Source organism: Nelumbo nucifera, chromosome 1, assembly GCF_055504915.1.
Source record: "Nelumbo nucifera cultivar China Antique chromosome 1, China Antique-T2T, whole genome shotgun sequence".
Classification (NCBI taxonomy): Eukaryota; Viridiplantae; Streptophyta; class Magnoliopsida; order Proteales; family Nelumbonaceae; genus Nelumbo; species Nelumbo nucifera.
Window position 1 is genome coordinate 95,207,591 of NC_142649.1, and position 18,992 is coordinate 95,226,582.

General features: G+C 38.8%; 1 protein-coding gene across 9 annotated transcripts in view; it reads right to left on the reverse strand.

The window, feature by feature from the left end:
- Nucleotides 1-1,535: 1,535 nt before the first annotated feature.
- LOC104605552 (endonuclease/exonuclease/phosphatase family protein) overlaps nt 1,536-18,992 on the reverse strand; it is a 35,979-nt gene continuing 18,522 nt past the window's right edge. For 5 of the 9 annotated variants that reach the window (XM_088889221.1, XM_088889217.1, XM_088889215.1 and 2 more), the window contains 3 exons: nt 4,947-5,098; nt 2,478-3,234; nt 1,536-1,943 (listed from right to left, as the gene is read on the reverse strand). In XM_088889221.1, coding sequence (XP_088745347.1) covers nt 1,856-1,943; nt 2,478-3,234; nt 4,947-5,098 — 997 coding nt within the window. In that variant the 3' untranslated portion in view covers nt 1,536-1,855. Of the gene's footprint in view, nt 1,944-2,241; nt 3,235-4,946; nt 5,099-18,992 lie in introns of those variants that run through there. The other 4 variants (XM_010270360.2, XM_010270362.2, XM_019199145.2 and 1 more) reach the window with 2 other exon arrangements.

Genomic DNA, 18,992 nt, shown 5'->3' on the forward strand with positions numbered 1-18,992 from the left:
TACGTTCAAACCATGAAAATCCTTATTTAAAGGGTCACCAGTTCAACCGCGTGTGAGGTCTTGTCCGACTGTCTGAGTCCTACAAGTTACAAAACAACATGGATAGAACGATAGGTTTCATGGTTTGGGATGTTGATCGCTGATCGGTGGACACCGGATCGAGGTTATAAACTTTTATAATAATCCTTAGCTTTTTTGAGGTTGGTCCACGTGTTTGGTTGTCCAAAGATGTCTCTACTCTGAGATGTCGGAGTACTCTCTACTCTTAGGACACTCCGGTTAGATTGCTTTCTGTGATTTATTTTAGTGCTGCAATGCTTACTTCTTGGTGCACACCCACTCGCCACTTTCACTTCCATACACCGTTAACCCACTCAACCCAAAAGATTTATGACTTCTTTTTTGTTTATGGTAAATGCCGAAACCTTCTCTCTCTTTTCAAAATTGGATTAAGACTTTCCTTGGCAGAGTTATGCCTAAGGGGTTAGTCATTGCTAATTCTTTACATTTCCAAACAGTGGACGATGCGGGATTTTTAAGACATTCTTCCAATTATCTCTCACATGAAATATATTTGAGTCGTCTTTTAAAACAGAAGAAGGTGCGGGTTCATGTGATTTGTTTCCGCCATTAACTCAGTAGAAGAAGATGCAGGTTCATCGCCTGTGGACATGTATGTATCTAATATTAGATGTTTATCACATTAATTTTTTAAACTTGCAGTTGAAGTCAAAACCCTTCTCTGTGAGAAGAAAAAGATGGGTATGGGTTTCGGTGGTTAGAGATGGTTAAGAATCAAGGACAAAATTGGGTTTTTAAAGTATTATAACAGTCAGGCACTATTACACGTATGTGAATGGAATGTGGAAAAAATAGGTAAGCCCAAGAGGATATCAAGTCATCCACTGACACCGGTAGCCAAGACCATCAGATAACATTCTCGTTGCCTAAGTGCACGTATGATCCAGAACTTTGCGATGTTGATGATATATACCAAGTATTTAATCCAGAGCATTCAACCGGTGATACAGCATACTCATAAATTATCCCAATAACATGGTCAATCTTTCTGTTATTTTTATCATCCGGTCATCCAAGCTTTAGCTCTTGATGAAAGCATGTGATTGGCATGAGAGATTTAAGTCCCCTATGTATACCATCTGGATGATACGGACAACATCCTTGGTGCTGCTGCGTTGCAATGAGAGGTCAAGTCCTCTATGCATACCGTGTGGATGATATGGACAACCCATTGAAATATGATCCAGAGCAAAGAAACGAAAGACAGATAGCCTGACAAAAAGGGAACAACCAATAAGAAAAATAATTGTTGGGCAAATTTTTGTACTTTAATAATTGTTTGACTTGCTACACTGCAACTTTCAAGTTAAAAATCCAAGCCAGCTTTCTCAATAGATTCTTTCAGTACAAATATTACAAACACAAAAAAAAAAGAAAAAAAAAACTCATTGTTATTACTTGTTTACTTGCTTTGCTATGAATGTGTAAATGTGAAAACAAAGAAAATAAAATGAGAAGAGAAGCAAGTAAAAGGGAGTAGGTTTGAAGAGAGAAAAAGTACGAGGCTTGAGCCTCTCTCTGTTATGTAAATATTTCTGCATTACAAACAAAATGACCATTATACTCCTGCTTGTGTACCCTCTATAACAGCACGGATTGACCCATATAACTTCCCCAAATAGGAAAGAAAATTATAGACTGCCCAATACACTTACAAAACAAGTATGAAAATAGAATATTAGCAGTCTAACAATATCGAAACGTTATAGCTCATATTTCCACATCTCTTTAACTGGGTCTGTAATCCTCACGATCGTAGGATTGATTCAGAAAGTCAAAATCTGCAACTTTCATTTCTTCCTATATTTTGAAGTAGCCCATTTGAAGTAACCACAGTTTGTTTCTGGATTAGATGCAGGTCCCTGAAAGAAATCAACAATTCGTCGTTGATTAGTCTATAGCATATTCACTTGCACCTTCTACACAGACAAAAGAGAAAGCAAAAGGTAACCATATAAGTGCTCCCAAGGAAGATACAATTCTCAACCCCAAGTGCTGTAGACATAAAGGATCTCTATTATTATTTATTTAAATAACTAATACTTAACAACCCTTTCTTTTTTTTTTCTTGTTTTCTACTTTTTTTGGACGGCTTGGGGGAGGGGGATAAGGAGTGCCACATGAGAACTAATTAGTAATACCAACTTAAGAATTAACCCAAAGAAAAAGATAATCAGCAACATAACTACTTGAATCCTTGGCATCTTTAAAATGCATATACAAATATGAATAATAAAATTAGGACTTTACGACCTTTATGTTACCACTAAAATTTACTTTTGGACTATCAACAGGTCTAACTATTTTAATTAATCAATATCCATATATCCCTTGTTGAGTTAACAGTACAAAACAATGAAACTATCACATTAGTGATAACTAGAAGCTGAAAATACCAACTCAATGTACCCCCATGTGTTAGTACCTCGGCACGAGCGCAGACATAAAACCTACGACCCAAGTTTGGACCTTCTTTCTTCACTACCCGTGTAACACAAGGCTCACTATGGCCCTTGCATAGAGGAATACTATTCTGCATGTGCTCTTGGATCCTTTGCCACTCCAACAATGCAACATTGTTTTTCTCCTTCCCAGAAGAACCACAATCATTTATATTTGCATGATAAGGAGCAGGTGGGGTCGTGTTCAACTCATTCTTCTTGCAGATACTGCTTTTATCATCACCTAATGGCGTTTCACTGGGGAGAATCATTTCTCCGGTTACATGAGGAGAACCGGCCTTTACATCTGACTTGTCTACTTGAACAAGTGAAAAATCAGAACCATCGGTATCAAAGACATCATGGTTAAGCTTTTTCTTGAAGAATGAGCTCAATGTGAGTTGAGAACAATTACTATGTCTTGCTTTTTTTCTGGTTGCCATGCACTCAAAAGATATTGATTTTGTAGATTTACTTCTCGACATTGTCATAGTGTTCTCTGAAGCCATACTAGAAACATCACTGAAATGTTCATTTTTTCTCAAACCAAAACCTTGAGACTCTTCATTTGAGGCAGGAACCTTTTCATCTGAAAATGAGCTTTTTGCATTCTCACTGCAACTCTCCACTTTAATGTTTGCATCTGAAACTACTTCTGAGACACCATCATTTTTATCCCGTGCAGCTACATGTCTTTTCATAAGCAATGACTCTGTATCAGGATAATTATTTAGAAAACTTGTAGACGTAAATAAAAGACACACATCAAAAAATGAAAATACGATAATTACTGCACGAGGAAAAGTGGTTGAGAAGTACTAAGAACTCTTGCTCATAAATTCACAATGTGCAGAAATATGAAAATGGCTCAAAATTTAAAGCATGAATTTTGCTTTCCTTCTCTCCCTTTCAACTCATTTAATTTACAAAGGATACAGAAACATATTTACAATTACAACGATAAATAAATACTCAACAAGAGAAAGCAATAGAACTTGAGTACCAATTATATGTTAGCTACATGTTAAAAAGAACCTTGCTCAATTCACTGCAAAACACTTGATTCTCGTTTTTTAAGTGAATATGCAGCCCTAGATAGATAGGAAAGAAAGAATACCATGTGTAATTGTAGCTAGGATAAGGTTGATGATGATGATTGTTAAGTAATTTAACACAAAGAGGGCAAAACCAAAAACTATGTCACTGGCAAGGGAAATACCATAAACAGGGAAGGATTCCAACCAGATGAACAACACAAGCAGGGATATCTCTTAAAGGAATCATAGCAACCAAAGTAGCAGTCCTCAAGACCCTAAATCAAGGAGAAGACAGCAATCCTCCACCTGTAAACTTGACAGTCCCTAGTAATCATATGGGCATCAAAAATATAAGGCTGTCCCTGAAAAAATCTGAGATAATAAAGACCTACTAGGGATAATAAAGACCTACTAATCCCCATATTGTTTTTTCTGTTCCAGTTCTCTTCTTCAATTATGTTATTGTCATATTGATGTTAACCCATCTTTGGAGTTTATTTGTTTCTATATTCTTCTTCAATTATGTTATTGTCATATTGATGTTAACCCATCTTTGGAGTTTATTTGTTTCTATATTCTTAGTAGATACAAGTATTCAAAAAGAACCCAAAGCATTCAAAAGCTAACCATATTAATTTTTATCTATTCATGAAACAAATTTCTGCATTTGTCTCTATAAAAGAATAAAGCAGTTTGTCAAACTTTCTAATTCCATGATTCCTCCAATCCCAAGTCAGTCCCTCATTTGCATTTGTAAAACACAAGATTCTTCTTGGCAAATAGAAAAGTTAAAACGCCATAACCTAAACCAGTACAAGGGTAAAGTCCACATGTATACCAAATAACAGCCTTGGTTCTGAAATGTTAGCATGTCCTAAGAGTCCTAACCTATGTTCTTGCATATAGCCCAACAAGTTACAGGAAATATTTTAGAAGAAAAACGTCCTGTAAATGCTTTAAAAACATAGAAACCATCCCAGGTAGGGGTGATTATTTGTAGCCCAGCACAAAATCCTGGCGTGGCCCAGCCCAGCCCATCCTGCAATATATATATATATATATATATACATACATATATGTGTTATTTTGTACTATATATAAATATTATAATATGGCACATAATACAAGTTATATAGAATATTTTATATAATATAAAATATTATAATACTTTATATTAAATTATATATACCATAGGCCCAGAAGCCTGGACCAGGCCTAGGCCCAGGCAGGCTATAGCCCTTACCATAGGTGCTATGCCCAGCCTGAGCCTGGCTCATCATCACCCCTATTCTCAGGTATAGGTGCCATGTCTTTTTTAAGAAGTAGGAACAAACAAGAACAACAAACACAATGCATTTGTCACAAAGGATGGGGAAATTTTGCATACCAATAGTCTGTTGGAACCCATGGACTCCAGGCACATATCTAGCAGATAAAGATGGAGTATCATGCTGTGAAAGATTTGGAATTTCCATTAAATTGACAAAAACAGGAACATGATCTGAACCTTCCAATTTGATACTTCTTCCTCCTTTCCATCTGTACATTGGACAACAGAAAAGGAAATATCGTTACAATGAAATAAATAAATACAATTTAATGGGGATAGACTAGGGGTGATCATGGGTCAGGCCAGGCTAGGCCGAGCTTAGCACCTATGATAAGGGGCACAGTCCTGACCTGCACCCTAGGCTGATATATAAGTATCATATTTACTATTTGTATACATATAAAATAATAACAATACATACATATGTATATTCCAGACCAGGCCTAAAGTATTGGACCCAGGCCTGGGGCCCAAGCCAAGCCTGGACGGCAAACCTAGGCCAAAACCTGGAAATTACTAGGCTGGGATTCTATACCAGGCTAGAAGTGATCACCCCTAGGCCCTAGGATAGACATAATCCTACTGTAGGAGTTGCCATTACATGGGTAAGACCATCAAGAAGCAATGCTAGTGGCTGTGAGTTAAACCTGAGCTTAATGCTGTATGCTTATAACCAAACTGATGCAACGCTAGTGGCTGCAGTTATCGGTTTCTTTGTTTTGTCCATTTTGCCCAAGAGAGCCATTCTTGTAACTGTACATACAAAGCCTCTCTTGATAAAATAAATTCTCTTGAAGGATGGGGGTTGATCATTCTAGACACCCTTAGTTCTGTTTATTTATTTATTCTTTTAATACAATTACTTGCATCTCATCTTGGAACCCTAATTTATTTAATATTATTTGGTCAAGATGGTATCGGAGACTACAAAATAGAATTATGATGCTTCAGACCTTTATTTAACAAGTTTCTTAGTCTTTTGTTGGTGACAGCCTAGTTATATTCAGAGCTGGTTTCAAGTCTGAAGTCAAGATTTTAAGAGTGACCATTTTGAATTTCCGATTGGTTTATCCAAATAAGGTGAGTTTATCGTTTTCAATCGGATTCTCTTTCAGCTATTAGAGCCCTTAATGGGCTGGATTCTAGTATTTATTTTGGTCTTCTTATAGTTGGCTTGATCAAATTAAGTCTATTTCTATGGTATTTGTTTCTATTCAGTTTGTATATATTTCTCGTTCTAAAAACTTAGGCCCTGTTTGGCAATGTTCTCACCTGTTCCTGTTCTCGAGGAAATTCTTGTTCTGGAACAAGAATTTTATTTCTTACTCTTCAGGAACAACAGAGGCGTTTGGCAATTTGTTCATTGAGAATGGATTTTTGTTCTATAGAAATAGAAATAATGTTTGGGTAACTAAACTATTTCTTACCCGTGTTTTGAACTGTAAATTTTTCATCATTCCACTATTTAAGGTAAACAGTAGAAGTGAACAACATAACTACAAATATAAAATAAATAAAATGGAAATAATTCGGCCACTCCTAACAAATGTTATTAGCTTTGATGAATGAATGGTGTTGCTTTTTTGGAATTTGGAAATAGTAGAATATTTATGTAAGAAAATAGTAGAATTAACAATAGAAATAAGTTGTAAACACTAGAATATCTAGTGCATATTCAAGAAGTTGGAAAGTCAACAATGGTGTTTCTGGTCTTGTTTAGGTGTTTAGGGGTTGTGCTGTGTTAGTCTTTAGTTGCATGTGCTTAGTCCTTAGCCTTTAGTCTTTGTCATGTGCCACTCCTAACAAATGTTATTAGCTTTGATGAATGAATGGTGTTGCTGTTTTGGAATTTGGAAATAGTAGAATATTTGTGTAAGAAAATAGTAGAATTAACAATAGAAATAAGTTGTAAACACTAGAATATCTAGTGCATATTCAAGAAGTTGGAAAGTCAACAATGGTGTTTCTGGTCTTGTTTAGGTGTTTAGGGGTTGTGCTGTGTTAGTCTTTAGTTGCATGTGCTTAGTCCTTAGCCTTTAGTCTTTGTCATGTGTTTCTTGTTATGCTCTGTTTCCTATGGGTCTGTTTTGCTCTTTGTGTTTTTCTTTTATATTCTACCATTTCCATTCTCAACTATCAAATTGATAATCAATGGTAGATTTCTAACAAATGCACATAAAACCAATGCATGCAAGACTGACTCTCCCAACTACCAAGCAACAGAAGTTGTACAAATCAATATTGCAAACAAATTTCCTTGTAATTGTAATTACCATCTACAGAGTTTCTGTTAAATTTTCCAAAAAGAAAACTATTACATACCTCATTTAAGGGACTTTGGTTGAATTTGCAAAACAAATTAAACAAATAAGGCCATCAGAAAACCTTTCAGCCGAGCTTCCTTTCCCTCCGAAACCACAGATTAATCAGCCATGAAAAGGCAATTATTGACAATTTTCCTAAACCTGGGTACACTTCCGAGGTCTACCTTGGTCCCATCCTTCAATGTTATAGTAATATCTCCCCATTCACTAATAAAATGTGGCACCACTTGAACTTCCTTAATCACTTTGTAATAGAAATTGTTCCTATCTTGCCCCATTAGTAATGGGTTTGCTTTTGCTACTTGTACATGTTGGTTTAGAGAGGAAGTTGGTGGAGGATAGTTTGGTGGACAGGTTAGAGGAGATTTGCAGGGTTTGGGGGGTTGAACTTGCACAAGGGTTGGAAACAACTGGGGTGGAAGCCATTGTTGGATTATTTGTTTGAGAGAAGAGTGTGTGGAGACTGACAGGCTGTATATCCATTATTTCACCTTGCTTGCAATGTGTTAGATTCTCTGATTTTAGGAAAATAATTACGTTTTAGGATTTAAGACCTAACTCCAACCAAAACAGGTTGGGAGAAATGCAGAGTAATCTACTAGTGTTTTATGCTAGTTACCGTTATCTCTATCTCTCAAAACAAGGGTTGGGAGAACTACAGATCAGAGGACCAAAAAACAGAGCGTCCACATGTCTACAACAAAGAAATGGCAAGAAGACAACCATACCTGTGTAAATGATTTTGGTTGGAAAAAAGTCGTCGGAGATGTGTTTCTGGCCATTCACTGTCCTTGACTCAGCATTCACCTCCCTGGGTTATGCATTGGTAGAGATGAGGTCGGAGGAATGATGAATGAACATTATGGCTTAGAATTTATTATTTTGAGCGGAATGACAAAAATGCCCCTACTCTCACGTGAGAATGTGGCACACGTATTCGTAATTAATGAGGGACGTTGTGGGAACTGCGCATTCCCAGAGAACATGTTCTTTGAGACTGCCGATTTGTCACTCCCAAAGAACGCATTCTTTGGGTGCTGTTTTCACGCAGGAATGGCTCGCTTCTTTCGTTTTATTTTTGCCAAACATGTTTTTGTTCTGCAGGAATGCCAGAAATAGCAGAAACACTCTCACGGAACGTTGCCAAACAGGAACTTAGCTGCTCACTTATTGGCTCAAGAAGCCAAGTCTAGGAATGGTTTTTAGTGTTGGTGGAATTCTCAACTTTTATGGTTGAACCAAGTATGTCCCCGATCTCTAATATAATAGTTTATTTATCTATCCAACCTCAGTTGAAGTCTCATTCTGAAGACACAAAGGAATTTTATTAAAGAGAACTACCACATTGCTCAAAAGGTAAGAAGCAAGCTAAAGATGGTGCAATCAGATTCCAAGATAGAATAATACAAACTCCTATTTCACAGAGTTGAGGTTACAACAATAACTGGAAAACACAAGCCCTGGACATCCCTATTCAACCTGATTCCTTGTCACCCCTTCCCGTCTGGCCCTAGCTACAGAGTCTGCTAATTCATTTGCACTTCTAGGCACCCAGTTGAATGAGCTATTAAATATGGTGTCCAAAGAGTGTGCCTGTCTCACCACCATCCTGACTTTCCAAGGAATCATATCTTGTTTCCTCATCCACCAAATTATTATTTGGCAATCTCCCTTTACCTCCATGTTCTCCAATCCTTTCATAATCATCAATTTTAGGCCCTGAATCAAGAGTCCAACTATAGTATATTAATGAATATTTGCAACACGTTAAATCAAGATTTCAACCAATCATGTTAAAGACACCACATGACCTACTTTTCAACTGTGACATGTCATTTTATCATGGTGCAGTTCATGCACCATAGATTTTGCCCTGAATCAAAGAATGTAGTTCAGCCCTTATAGAATTTTCAAAGCCAATGGGACCAGAAAAGCTAAGAAGAATGTATCCATTGTGATCCCTGATTACAACCCCATTCCCCAATCCCTGGAACTCCAAGATTCCCAAGACTGCACCCATCAAAATTGAACTTGAGCTTCTTCTCTACTGGCACCTTCCAACTGATCTTTACACAAGATACTCTGGAAGAAATGATATGGTACATGTCTTCTTGGAAAGCAAGGGGAAAGGAAAATCATTGCCTTGAGATTCTTCACATCTTAAATCTCATGAGTTCAAGGAATTTGGGTATATATTACATTGTAAGAAGAAGAATTTATGTGCAAAAACCATTAACACATCGTGATTGAATGCAAAGCATGCCTTTACAAGTGTTGAAATAACTTAGTTTATTCTGGTTATTTTATTCAGTTTATTTTTCTTGTTCTGTTTAGAATAACTTAATTTTTTTATTCTGTTTATGTACTGTAAGTGCTGCAGGGGCATTAGAGTCCTTTCCCCATCTTTTAAGTGTCGCCCTATATAATATAATATATTCTGGCGCCGCCAGAACAGATTTGACTCCCAAACACTTTCTCTTCTCTTCTCCCTTCTCTCTTCTCTCTCTCAAGTCTCTCCTCTCTTCTTCCTTAATTTTTTTGTATTTTTCTGCTAATATGGTATCAGAGCAGTGCTACTGGGTTTAAGAGCATATCGAACAAGTGTTTTTTTTGTTCTTCATCTTGCTGTTTTTCCAGACTGAGGTCAGAAAAAAGATAACCTACGACTGATGCAATTTTTTTTTTGTACTTCCTTCTTCCTTCTCTTGGTCGTGTACCAAGAAAAAATCATATGAATCAAGACTGCTGAATGCTGCCAGAGTGGTTGTTAGGTTCAAACCGCTTTTCTGTGGATCGTGTGATCCTATACCTGAGAATGAAACACCTGTAGGTCTCGTATGATCTGTTTTTTACCTGTTTTGGTGCAATGACACTGTTGTATGGTCTCTCCTAATAGCTGGTGGGTTTGGTTGATCTGGAGGAATGGTGGACTGTGACTGTTAAACCCGTACAGCACTACAATCAACCTAAAACAATTTTTTAAGGGACTTGGGGCTGGTCTGTGTTCAGACTGTGTCCAGACTGGAATGTGTGCATCTCTGGTGTGCTTTTAGAACTATTTTTGGTGTCAAGAGGGATCTTAAGGTGTGTGTTGAGGCTGAATAGTGAACTGAACCATGTCCTCTGAGAAGTCTGCAACTTCTGGAGTTTCTAGAGGTTAAAACAAAATGAGTGGGGAGCTGGATATGAGTTTCCTCATAACTGTAATTCCCTTTGATGGACTAAATTACCTTGAATGGTCTAGGGGAATTAAACTCTACATTACTGCTAGGGGGAAAATAGGGTATATTAATGGTAAAGTGAAGGAACCAAAGACAGGAAGTACTGAACATGACAAGTGGAACCAAGAAAATAGTATGGTGATGTTGTGGCTCTTGATTTCCTTGTTGCCACAAGTAAGGAAGACACTCATATGGGCTGAAACAGCTTGTGAAATTTGGGAACAAGCAAAATCTATCTATTTGGAGCACATGCACTATGCAAAGATATACCAACTACAAGCTGAATCCTCCACTTGCAAGCAGGGGGAGAGTATTATTCAGATTTGACATCAATCTGGAAGGAGCTGGATCATTATCAAAGTGTGAATTGGAAATGTGATGATGATGCAAAGGCCTACAAATCACTTGTCTCTCAGCAGCGAGTATTTGCTTTTCTTTTGGGTACTAGTGCAAATGGCAGAGGTTCTTTTAAGAAGGGTGATATGCAGAAGAGAATGGATGACAAAGACAAACTTTAGTGCACCCACTGTCAAAAGTCCAAGCACACTAAAGACACATGTTGGGACCTCCATGGGAAGCCTAAGTGGGCTTAGGAATTAAATAAGAAATCAGCATCTGATCAGAGTAAGAAGCCAGCTCAGCAGACTCAAAAGAAATATAACTCAGCAAATGTGGCATCTCAAGAGACTAGTCCCACGATAGCCCCCTAGTTATGATCCCAATGAAGAGATTATCAATTCTTTTCGTGACCATTTGGAATTATATGGTAGAGCACTTCACCAGATGGATTCTAGCCCAACTCCTTCTACCTCCTTTGCATCTACATCAGGTAACTCTACCACTTACTTCCATGTGTCATCTTATACATCCGATTCCCCCTGGATAATTGACTCTAGAACTTCAAATCACATGACTAGTAAGTCAAATTTATTTCAGACATATAACCTCCTCTCTAGGAGAGATAAGGTGAGATTGACCAATGGGTCATTCTCTACCATAGCCAGTCAAGCAAACATCTCCCTTCCTCTCGGCCTTACCCTCGCTAATGTGTTACATGTTCCAAAAATGCCTATCAATTTACTTTCCATTAGCAGTATTACTCACTCTTTGAATTGTTCAATAACTTTCTTCCCTTCTTGTGTGTTTTAAGATTTGACCTCGGGGAGGACGATTTGTAGAAGAAGCATGGTGGATAGTCTCTACGTGTTGGAGAACAAAGCCGGTCTTGTGGCTATAGAGTCTTTGAGTTCATCATGTGAGAGTCACACCTACTTATTTTTATAAATGTCTTCTTTTGAATCTCCCTCTCCAGTTCTGGGCAGAAACTCAACTAAGTGATTGCAAAAGATTGTTCTGGACCTGAGAACCCATCGGCTGGATCTCCCTCTCCTGTTCTGGGTGGAAACTCAACTGAAGTGATTGCAGAAGAGTCTTGATGACTGGTTGAGTCCTTCCAAGAGGTTGGTGGCTCCTTTTTTTTCTATTCTCTTTATTACTATTGGACTGGAAAACCCAGAAACCACTTGAACTGTACTCGGACAATTTTTTTTAACCTTTTTTCTTTGGTTCTTGGCACTGGTACCAAGAACAGGTTGAGGGTTGCCTTGACCGAATGGTATAAGGGAAGTTTAACCCCTTCTTTGTGGGTCGGATGATCCAGAAACATGTGAACTTGTGGAATTAGTTGTAGGTCATGAGTGACCTGGTTTGGTTGACTGTTACGGCAACAGTGTACTGATGCTTGTGGCTTATATTAGCCTTGGAGAAGTCTGTTACACCTGTGAACTTGTTCAGATGGCTGGTACAGCAGCAGAGTACTGATGCTTGTGGCTAATATTAGCCTTGGAGAGGCCTGTTAGATCAATGAAAGTGTGTTGCAGCAAGTGCTGTAATTGTGTTCTAACTGTCAGAACACTTAAAAGTAAGGGCTGTGTAGTCCATTTGTATGTATTGACTGAAGTGAAGGGACCGTTGTTGTCTTAGTAAGTATCAGTCATGAATTCTGAAGATTCAGCCATGGTTCAAAGTATCGATACGATACGTCCCGTATCGGGCGTATCGTATCGTATCTTTTACAAATGATACGGTCTGAAACGCCTGTTTCCAAGTGTTTCGGACCCCCATTTTTTTAATAATAAAAAACAGCCTATAATCTTTCTAAAAAACCAAAGTTTGAAAAAAAAAACTAAAAAAAAAATAAGTGTTTCGGCCGTTTCTAAGTACTGATACGATATGGCCGAAACTCGTATCGTATCGATACTTTGAACCTTGGATTTAGCAACCTCTATAACTTCTTTCAACCAAGGAGAAACAACAGTATTGACTCCATGAGCGTTCCAACAACCATTACTCCCTTAGATGGCAAAAATTATTTGACATGGTCTAAGGAGATGCGGCTGTATATCACAGCCTGGGGTAAAGCAGGATATATCAATGGAAAAGTGAAGGAACCTAGGACTGGTACGGCTGAATATGATAAGTGGGACCAGGAAAACTGCATGATTATGTCATGGCTCTTGACTACTATGCTACCATCAGTGAAGCAGAACTTTATGTGGGCTGAAACAACCAAGAAAATATGGGAACAAGCAAGGTCAACTTACACCGAACAGAGGCACTATGCTAGAATCTATCAATTGCAAGCCAAGTCTGCAACATGTAAACAATGGGAAAGAAGCTTATCCACCTACTATTCTGCCCTCACATCTATCTGGAAAGAGTTAGATTACTATCAGAATATTGACTAGGAGAGTGAAAAGTATGCCAAAGCCTACAAACAGTTAGTGTCACAGCAGTGGGTGTTTGCTTTTCTGTTAGGACTTAATCCCATATATGAACCCATTCGAGTTCAAATTTTGGGCAAGAATCTTCCCTCTGTCCAAGAGGTGTATGTACTGGTTCAATCCGAGGAAAGTAAGAAATTTGCCATGAATCCTCCCAAGGGGGAGACCATTGCCTTAGCCACAAGAGGTAATATAAATTCAGCAAGAAAGAGAGATGATCAGAAAAAGGTTGATGATAAGGATAAACTGTGGTGCTCTCATTGTTAGAAATCCCGACACACACGGGAGACATGTTGGGAATTGCATGGCAAGCCGAACTGGGCACAAGACTTGAATAAGAAATCAGCACAAGAATAGAACAAGAAACCAAATGAGAAAAGGTTCACCTCGGCTAACTTGGCCTCTCATGAGTTGCAGAGTGGAGGAACTACTATGAACTCTCAAGATTAACCCCCTAGGTCTGATCTTAAGGAAAATATTATCACTGCCTTTTGTGACCATTTGGAGCAATATGGTAGGGCCCTCACACAAACTGATTCTGGACCAACTCCTTCAACCTCTTTTGCCTCTTCCTCAGGTAACTTAGCTTCTGCATTCCATGTGTCTGTTGATACCTCTGAATCCCCATGGATTATTGATTCTGGTGCTTCCAATCACATGACGGGTAAGTCAACCTTTTTCCAATCATACACCCTTCTTTCTGGCAAAGATAAAGTGAGGTTAGTTGATGGATCATTCTCCTCCATTGCTGATCGAGGATCTATATCTTTGCTTTCCTTGGCTATCCCCTTTCCCAAAAAGGTTATCGTTGTTTTGACCCTATTTCCAAAAAGTACTTTGTATCCATGGATGTTTCTTTCTTTGAAGATGTGCCTTTCTTTTCTCCTTCCCCTCAAGGGGAGAGTCCAAGTGAGGAGAAATAGAGACAGGTTTTGTTGCCTTCTCCTCCTGAGCCTCCTCCATTTTGGGTCTTTCGTAGACAACGGTACAAAAGTCAAGGCCATGATCAACGAAGTTCAATAGGCACAGAGCATCCTGAAGTTGTGCAACCTATGCCATCAACTCTCAGGGGTTGAACCAATCACCGCATCCAGGTACTATTGTTCCAGTTAACATCCCTAAGCCCATTGATATTGATACTTCTAATTGTGATCTGGATCTTCCTATTGCTAAGAGGAAAGGTGTCAAATCATGCACCACAAACCACCCAATGGCCCTTTCCTTATCCTATGAGCATGTTTCACCCTCTTTCTATGCTTTCCTTTTTGCTATTGACAGTGTTTCCCTTCCTAAGAGTGTTACAGAAGCTTTACTTGTTCCTGAATGGACAAATGCAATGAAGGAGGAGATCAATGCCCTTCACAAAAATGGCACTTGGGAGCTGGTAGATCTTCCTGAAGGAAAGGAACCTGTGAGGTGCAAATGGGTATTCTCTATGAAACAAAAGGCAGATGGCACAACGGAGAGGTATAAGGCCCGACTAGTTACAAAAGGTTTTTCACAGGTGTATGGAGTTGATTATGCGGAAACCTTTGCACCTGTGGAAAAAATGAATTCTATTCGAGTCCTCATTTCTTTAGCAACAAATCTAGATTGGGAGCTTCATCAACTAGACATTAAAAATGCTTTTTTGAATGATGACTTAGAAGAAGAAGTGTATATGATTCAACCTCCAGGTTTTCGTGCTAAAGGAGATGAGTATGTAAATTGAAGAAATTTTTGTATGGCTTAAAACAGTCTCCAAGGACCTGGTTCAGTAGGTTCCACAAGGCAGTTCAACAAATGGGTTTTAAGCAGTGCCAGTCTGATCACACACTCTTTGTGAAGAGAGAGCAAGGAAGAATGGCAGCTTTAATTGTGTATGTCGATGACATTATTATCACCGATGATTGGCACTCAGAGATACAAAGATTGAAGAGATTCTTGACCACCCAATTTGAAGTGAAGGATTTGGAATCTTTACGTTATTTCCTTGGAATTGAAGTGGCCCGCTCTAATCAGGGTATCTTCATCTCCCAGAGGAAATATGTTCTTGACTCCTGAAAGATGAAGCTTGGAGCAAAACCTACTGACACTCCTATAAATGTAAAACACAGGCTCGGGGATTGCAGTGATGAGCCCATAGCAAACATAAAGCAGTATCAAAGATCGGTGGGCAAACTTCTCTATCTATCTATGACAAGATCTGACATTGCATATGCAGTGGGAGTCCTTAGTCAATTTATGCATGCTCCCAAGGCCACACACTTGGAGGCAGCACATAGAGTTCTTAGATATTTGAAGAAATTCCCTGGGGCAGGACTCCTATTTGGAAAACATGGGCATATAAGAGTTCAGGTTTACACTGATGTAGATTGGGCTGGTTCTATGGATGACAGAAAATCTACTAGTGGCTATTGTGCTTTTGTTGGGGGAGACCTTGTTACTTGGAGGAGTAAGAAACAAAGTGTAGTGGCCAGGTCAAGTGCAGAAACTGAATATATAGCCATGTCTCATGGTGTAGCAGAACTTCTATGGATAAAGAATCTCTTGGGTGAATTGGGCTTTCCTCTCAATGATCCTATGTCACTATACTGTGACAATAAGGCTGCTATTAACATTGCAACCAACCTTGTTCTCCATGATAGAACTAAACATATAGAGGTTGACAAACACTTCATCAAGGAAAAATTGGAAAAATGAGAAATTTGCACTCTCTACATCAGCTCTGAGGAACAACTTGCAGACATCCTTACTAAAGGATTAAATTCCATGTGGCACTATAATCTTTGTGACAAGTTGGGGATGATTGATATCTATGCCCCAACTTGAAGGGGAGTGATGTAATCTTAGTTATGTGCCGCAGGAGCACTTTTGTCATTTTTACCTTTTATGTTTTACTTGGTCGCCCTAACTTATAAATACGAATTCTGGCACCGCTAGCTTATGTTCTTGGTCTAAATCTTCTTGCCTCTTATTTCTCTCCTCTCTTCTTCTTCTTCCTTCTTCTTCTTCTTCTCTTCTCCTCCTCTCATCTCTTGATTGAGATCTTTCTTCTTTGTCGAAATCAGAGTTATAGTGTCAAACATGTCAATTGAATAAACATTTTTTTTTGTTAGCACCAATTAAGTAAACATTGTAAAAGTTCTTTTCCTTTAAAAAATAAAAGATCTGAATTTCCTTTTCATATTGTATATTCCAATGTTTGGGGGCCCGTTACTCTACTTTCTAAAACTGAATATAAGTGTTTCATTACTTTGGTTGATGACTATTTTAGATATACTTGGATTTACCCTATGCAATCTAGAGATGAAGTGCCAAAGATTGTCAAAGATTTTCAGCGCATGATTTTTACTCAACTCCAGACTAAGATTCATATTTTCCAGTCCAACGCAAAGGAGTACTTTCATAGTGATGTTGTTGTAGATCTCTTCATCGGAGTTCTTGTGCGGATCGGAGTTATTGTGCTAAGACACCTCAACAAAACGATGTTGTTGAGAGAAAAAATAGTTATCTTCTTGAAGTAGCTTGTGGATTCTACTCCATATGCATGTTTCGAAACGCTTTTGGATGGATGTTGTTATGTGTGTTGCATATATTATCAATCATATACTGTCTCGATTGCTAGAGTATAAGGCCCCACATCAACTATTGTTTCCTAAGGCTCCTTTGTCCCCTATTCCAATGCATGTCTTTGGAAGTCATTGCTATGTTCATAACTTGTCTCCTACTCGTGGTAAGCTTGATCCCCGTGCTATCCCTTGTGTTTTTCTCGATTATCCTTTATCTCAAAAGGGCTACCGATGCTATGATCCTGTTTCACGCAAGTACTATGTCTCTATAGATATATCCTTCTTTGAGAATCAACCTTTTGTTTTCGATTTCTCCTCAGGGAGAGAGTAAGGTTGAGGAGAAACACACCTAGGTTCAATTACCTCATTTTCCTGATCCTCCTCCAATGCGTGTCTTCCTTTGCCACCACAAGAGCCAACAAAGCTCAAGAACTGTGGAACCCTACACTATGCAGCCAACATCATCAGACTCTCCAGAGGCAAATCCCCATTAACCAGGTACACTTGTTCCCATTGATATACCTGATCCACTTGATATTGATCCTCTTGTTATTGATGATCTTGATGTTGGTGGAATATTACAGTTGGGAGTTGGTGGATCTTCCTGAAGGAAAAGAACTAGTTGAATGTAAGTTCGTGTTCACAGTGAAGCATAGGGCCGATGGTACAGTAGAAAGGTACAAGGCCAAGTTGGTGGCAAAAGGGTTTACACAAGCGTATGAAGTAGACTATGTAGAGACCTTTGCTCCAGTAGCCAAGAAGAACTCTATCAGAATCCTCCTTTCACTGGCAATTAATTTTGAATGGGAACTTCACCGATTAGATATTAAAAATGCATTCTTGAATGGTGACCTAGAGGAGGAGATGTACATGACTTAGCCTCTAGGTTTTTGTGCCAAAGGTAGTGAGGAGAAGGTGTGTAGATTCAAAAAATCACTATATGGGTTGAAATAGTCACCTTGGGCCTAGTTTAGTAAGTTTCACTTATTTGTACAACAAATGGATTTCAAACAATGCCAGTCAGATCATACTTTGTCTATGAAGAAAGGCGAAGGGAAAATTGCAACTCTAATCGTGTATGTTGATGACATAGTTATCATAGGAGATTCGAAGACTAAAATACAGAAGTTGAAGAAATTCTTAGCCACTTAGTTCGAAGTGAAAGATCTAAGCCCCTTACGATATTTCCTTGATATTTAAGTTGTTCGCTCTCAAAAGGGCATCTTTATATCTCAAAGAAAATACACACTTGATCTTTTAGAGGACACAGGCAAGTTAGGAGTGAAGCCAATTGATTCACCCATTGAACCTAATCATCGGTTAGGTGACAATCAGGAGGAGGCTATGAAAGATGTGAAGAAGTTCTAGAGACTTGTAGGGAGACTCTTATATTTGTCTATGACCAGACCTGACATTGCTTATGTAGTGGGTGTCCTTAGTCACTTCATGCATAATCCTAAGACTGCCCACTTTAAAGCTGTAGAAAAGATCCTTAGATACCTTAAGAGGTTCCCAGGGGCCAATTTGTTGTTCCAAAAACATGGGCATTTGAAAGTTGAATTGTATACAGATGTTGAATGGGCAGGAGTAGTCGATGACAAAAAGTCTACCAGTGGGTATTGTACCTTTGTGGGAGGAAACTTAGTTACCTGGAGAAGTAAGAAACAAAGTGTGGTGGCTAGGTCCAGTGCTGAAGTAGAATACAGAGCTATGTCTCATGGAGTTGTTGAAATCATGTGGATAAAGAACCTATTAGGTGAACTGGGCTTTACAGTTAACAGCCCCATTGTCACAAGTGACTCCTTCGCCGCGCCATCAAGCACCTACAGTGAGCCATCCGAGTGCCAACCGCGTGCCTTCATGGTGTCAACATGTGTGTCATGGGTGGGCTTTACTTGTATTTTGTAAGGGGGACCGCCAATGGCGTTATTGTAATTACTTAGTATGCTTTTCCATCATTTTGATGTTTCCTATTGTCACTCCCCCAAAAGCTTAACGTACTCTTTGAGGGGAGGTAGGTAGTCGAGTGAGCTCATAAGCGTGTAAAGGTTAAGCACGAGATCCCCTCGACACTGTACTGTGTGCTTGTGCTTACCACTAATTAATGCAATACAAGTAGCCTTTTGCTAATTCGTGTGCCTTCGTGTTTCCTTTGTGTGTGTGTTTGCTTTGTTTCGTAGGCTTACTCGCCCATTTCGAGTGCCGCACGGGGCCCCAACGATTA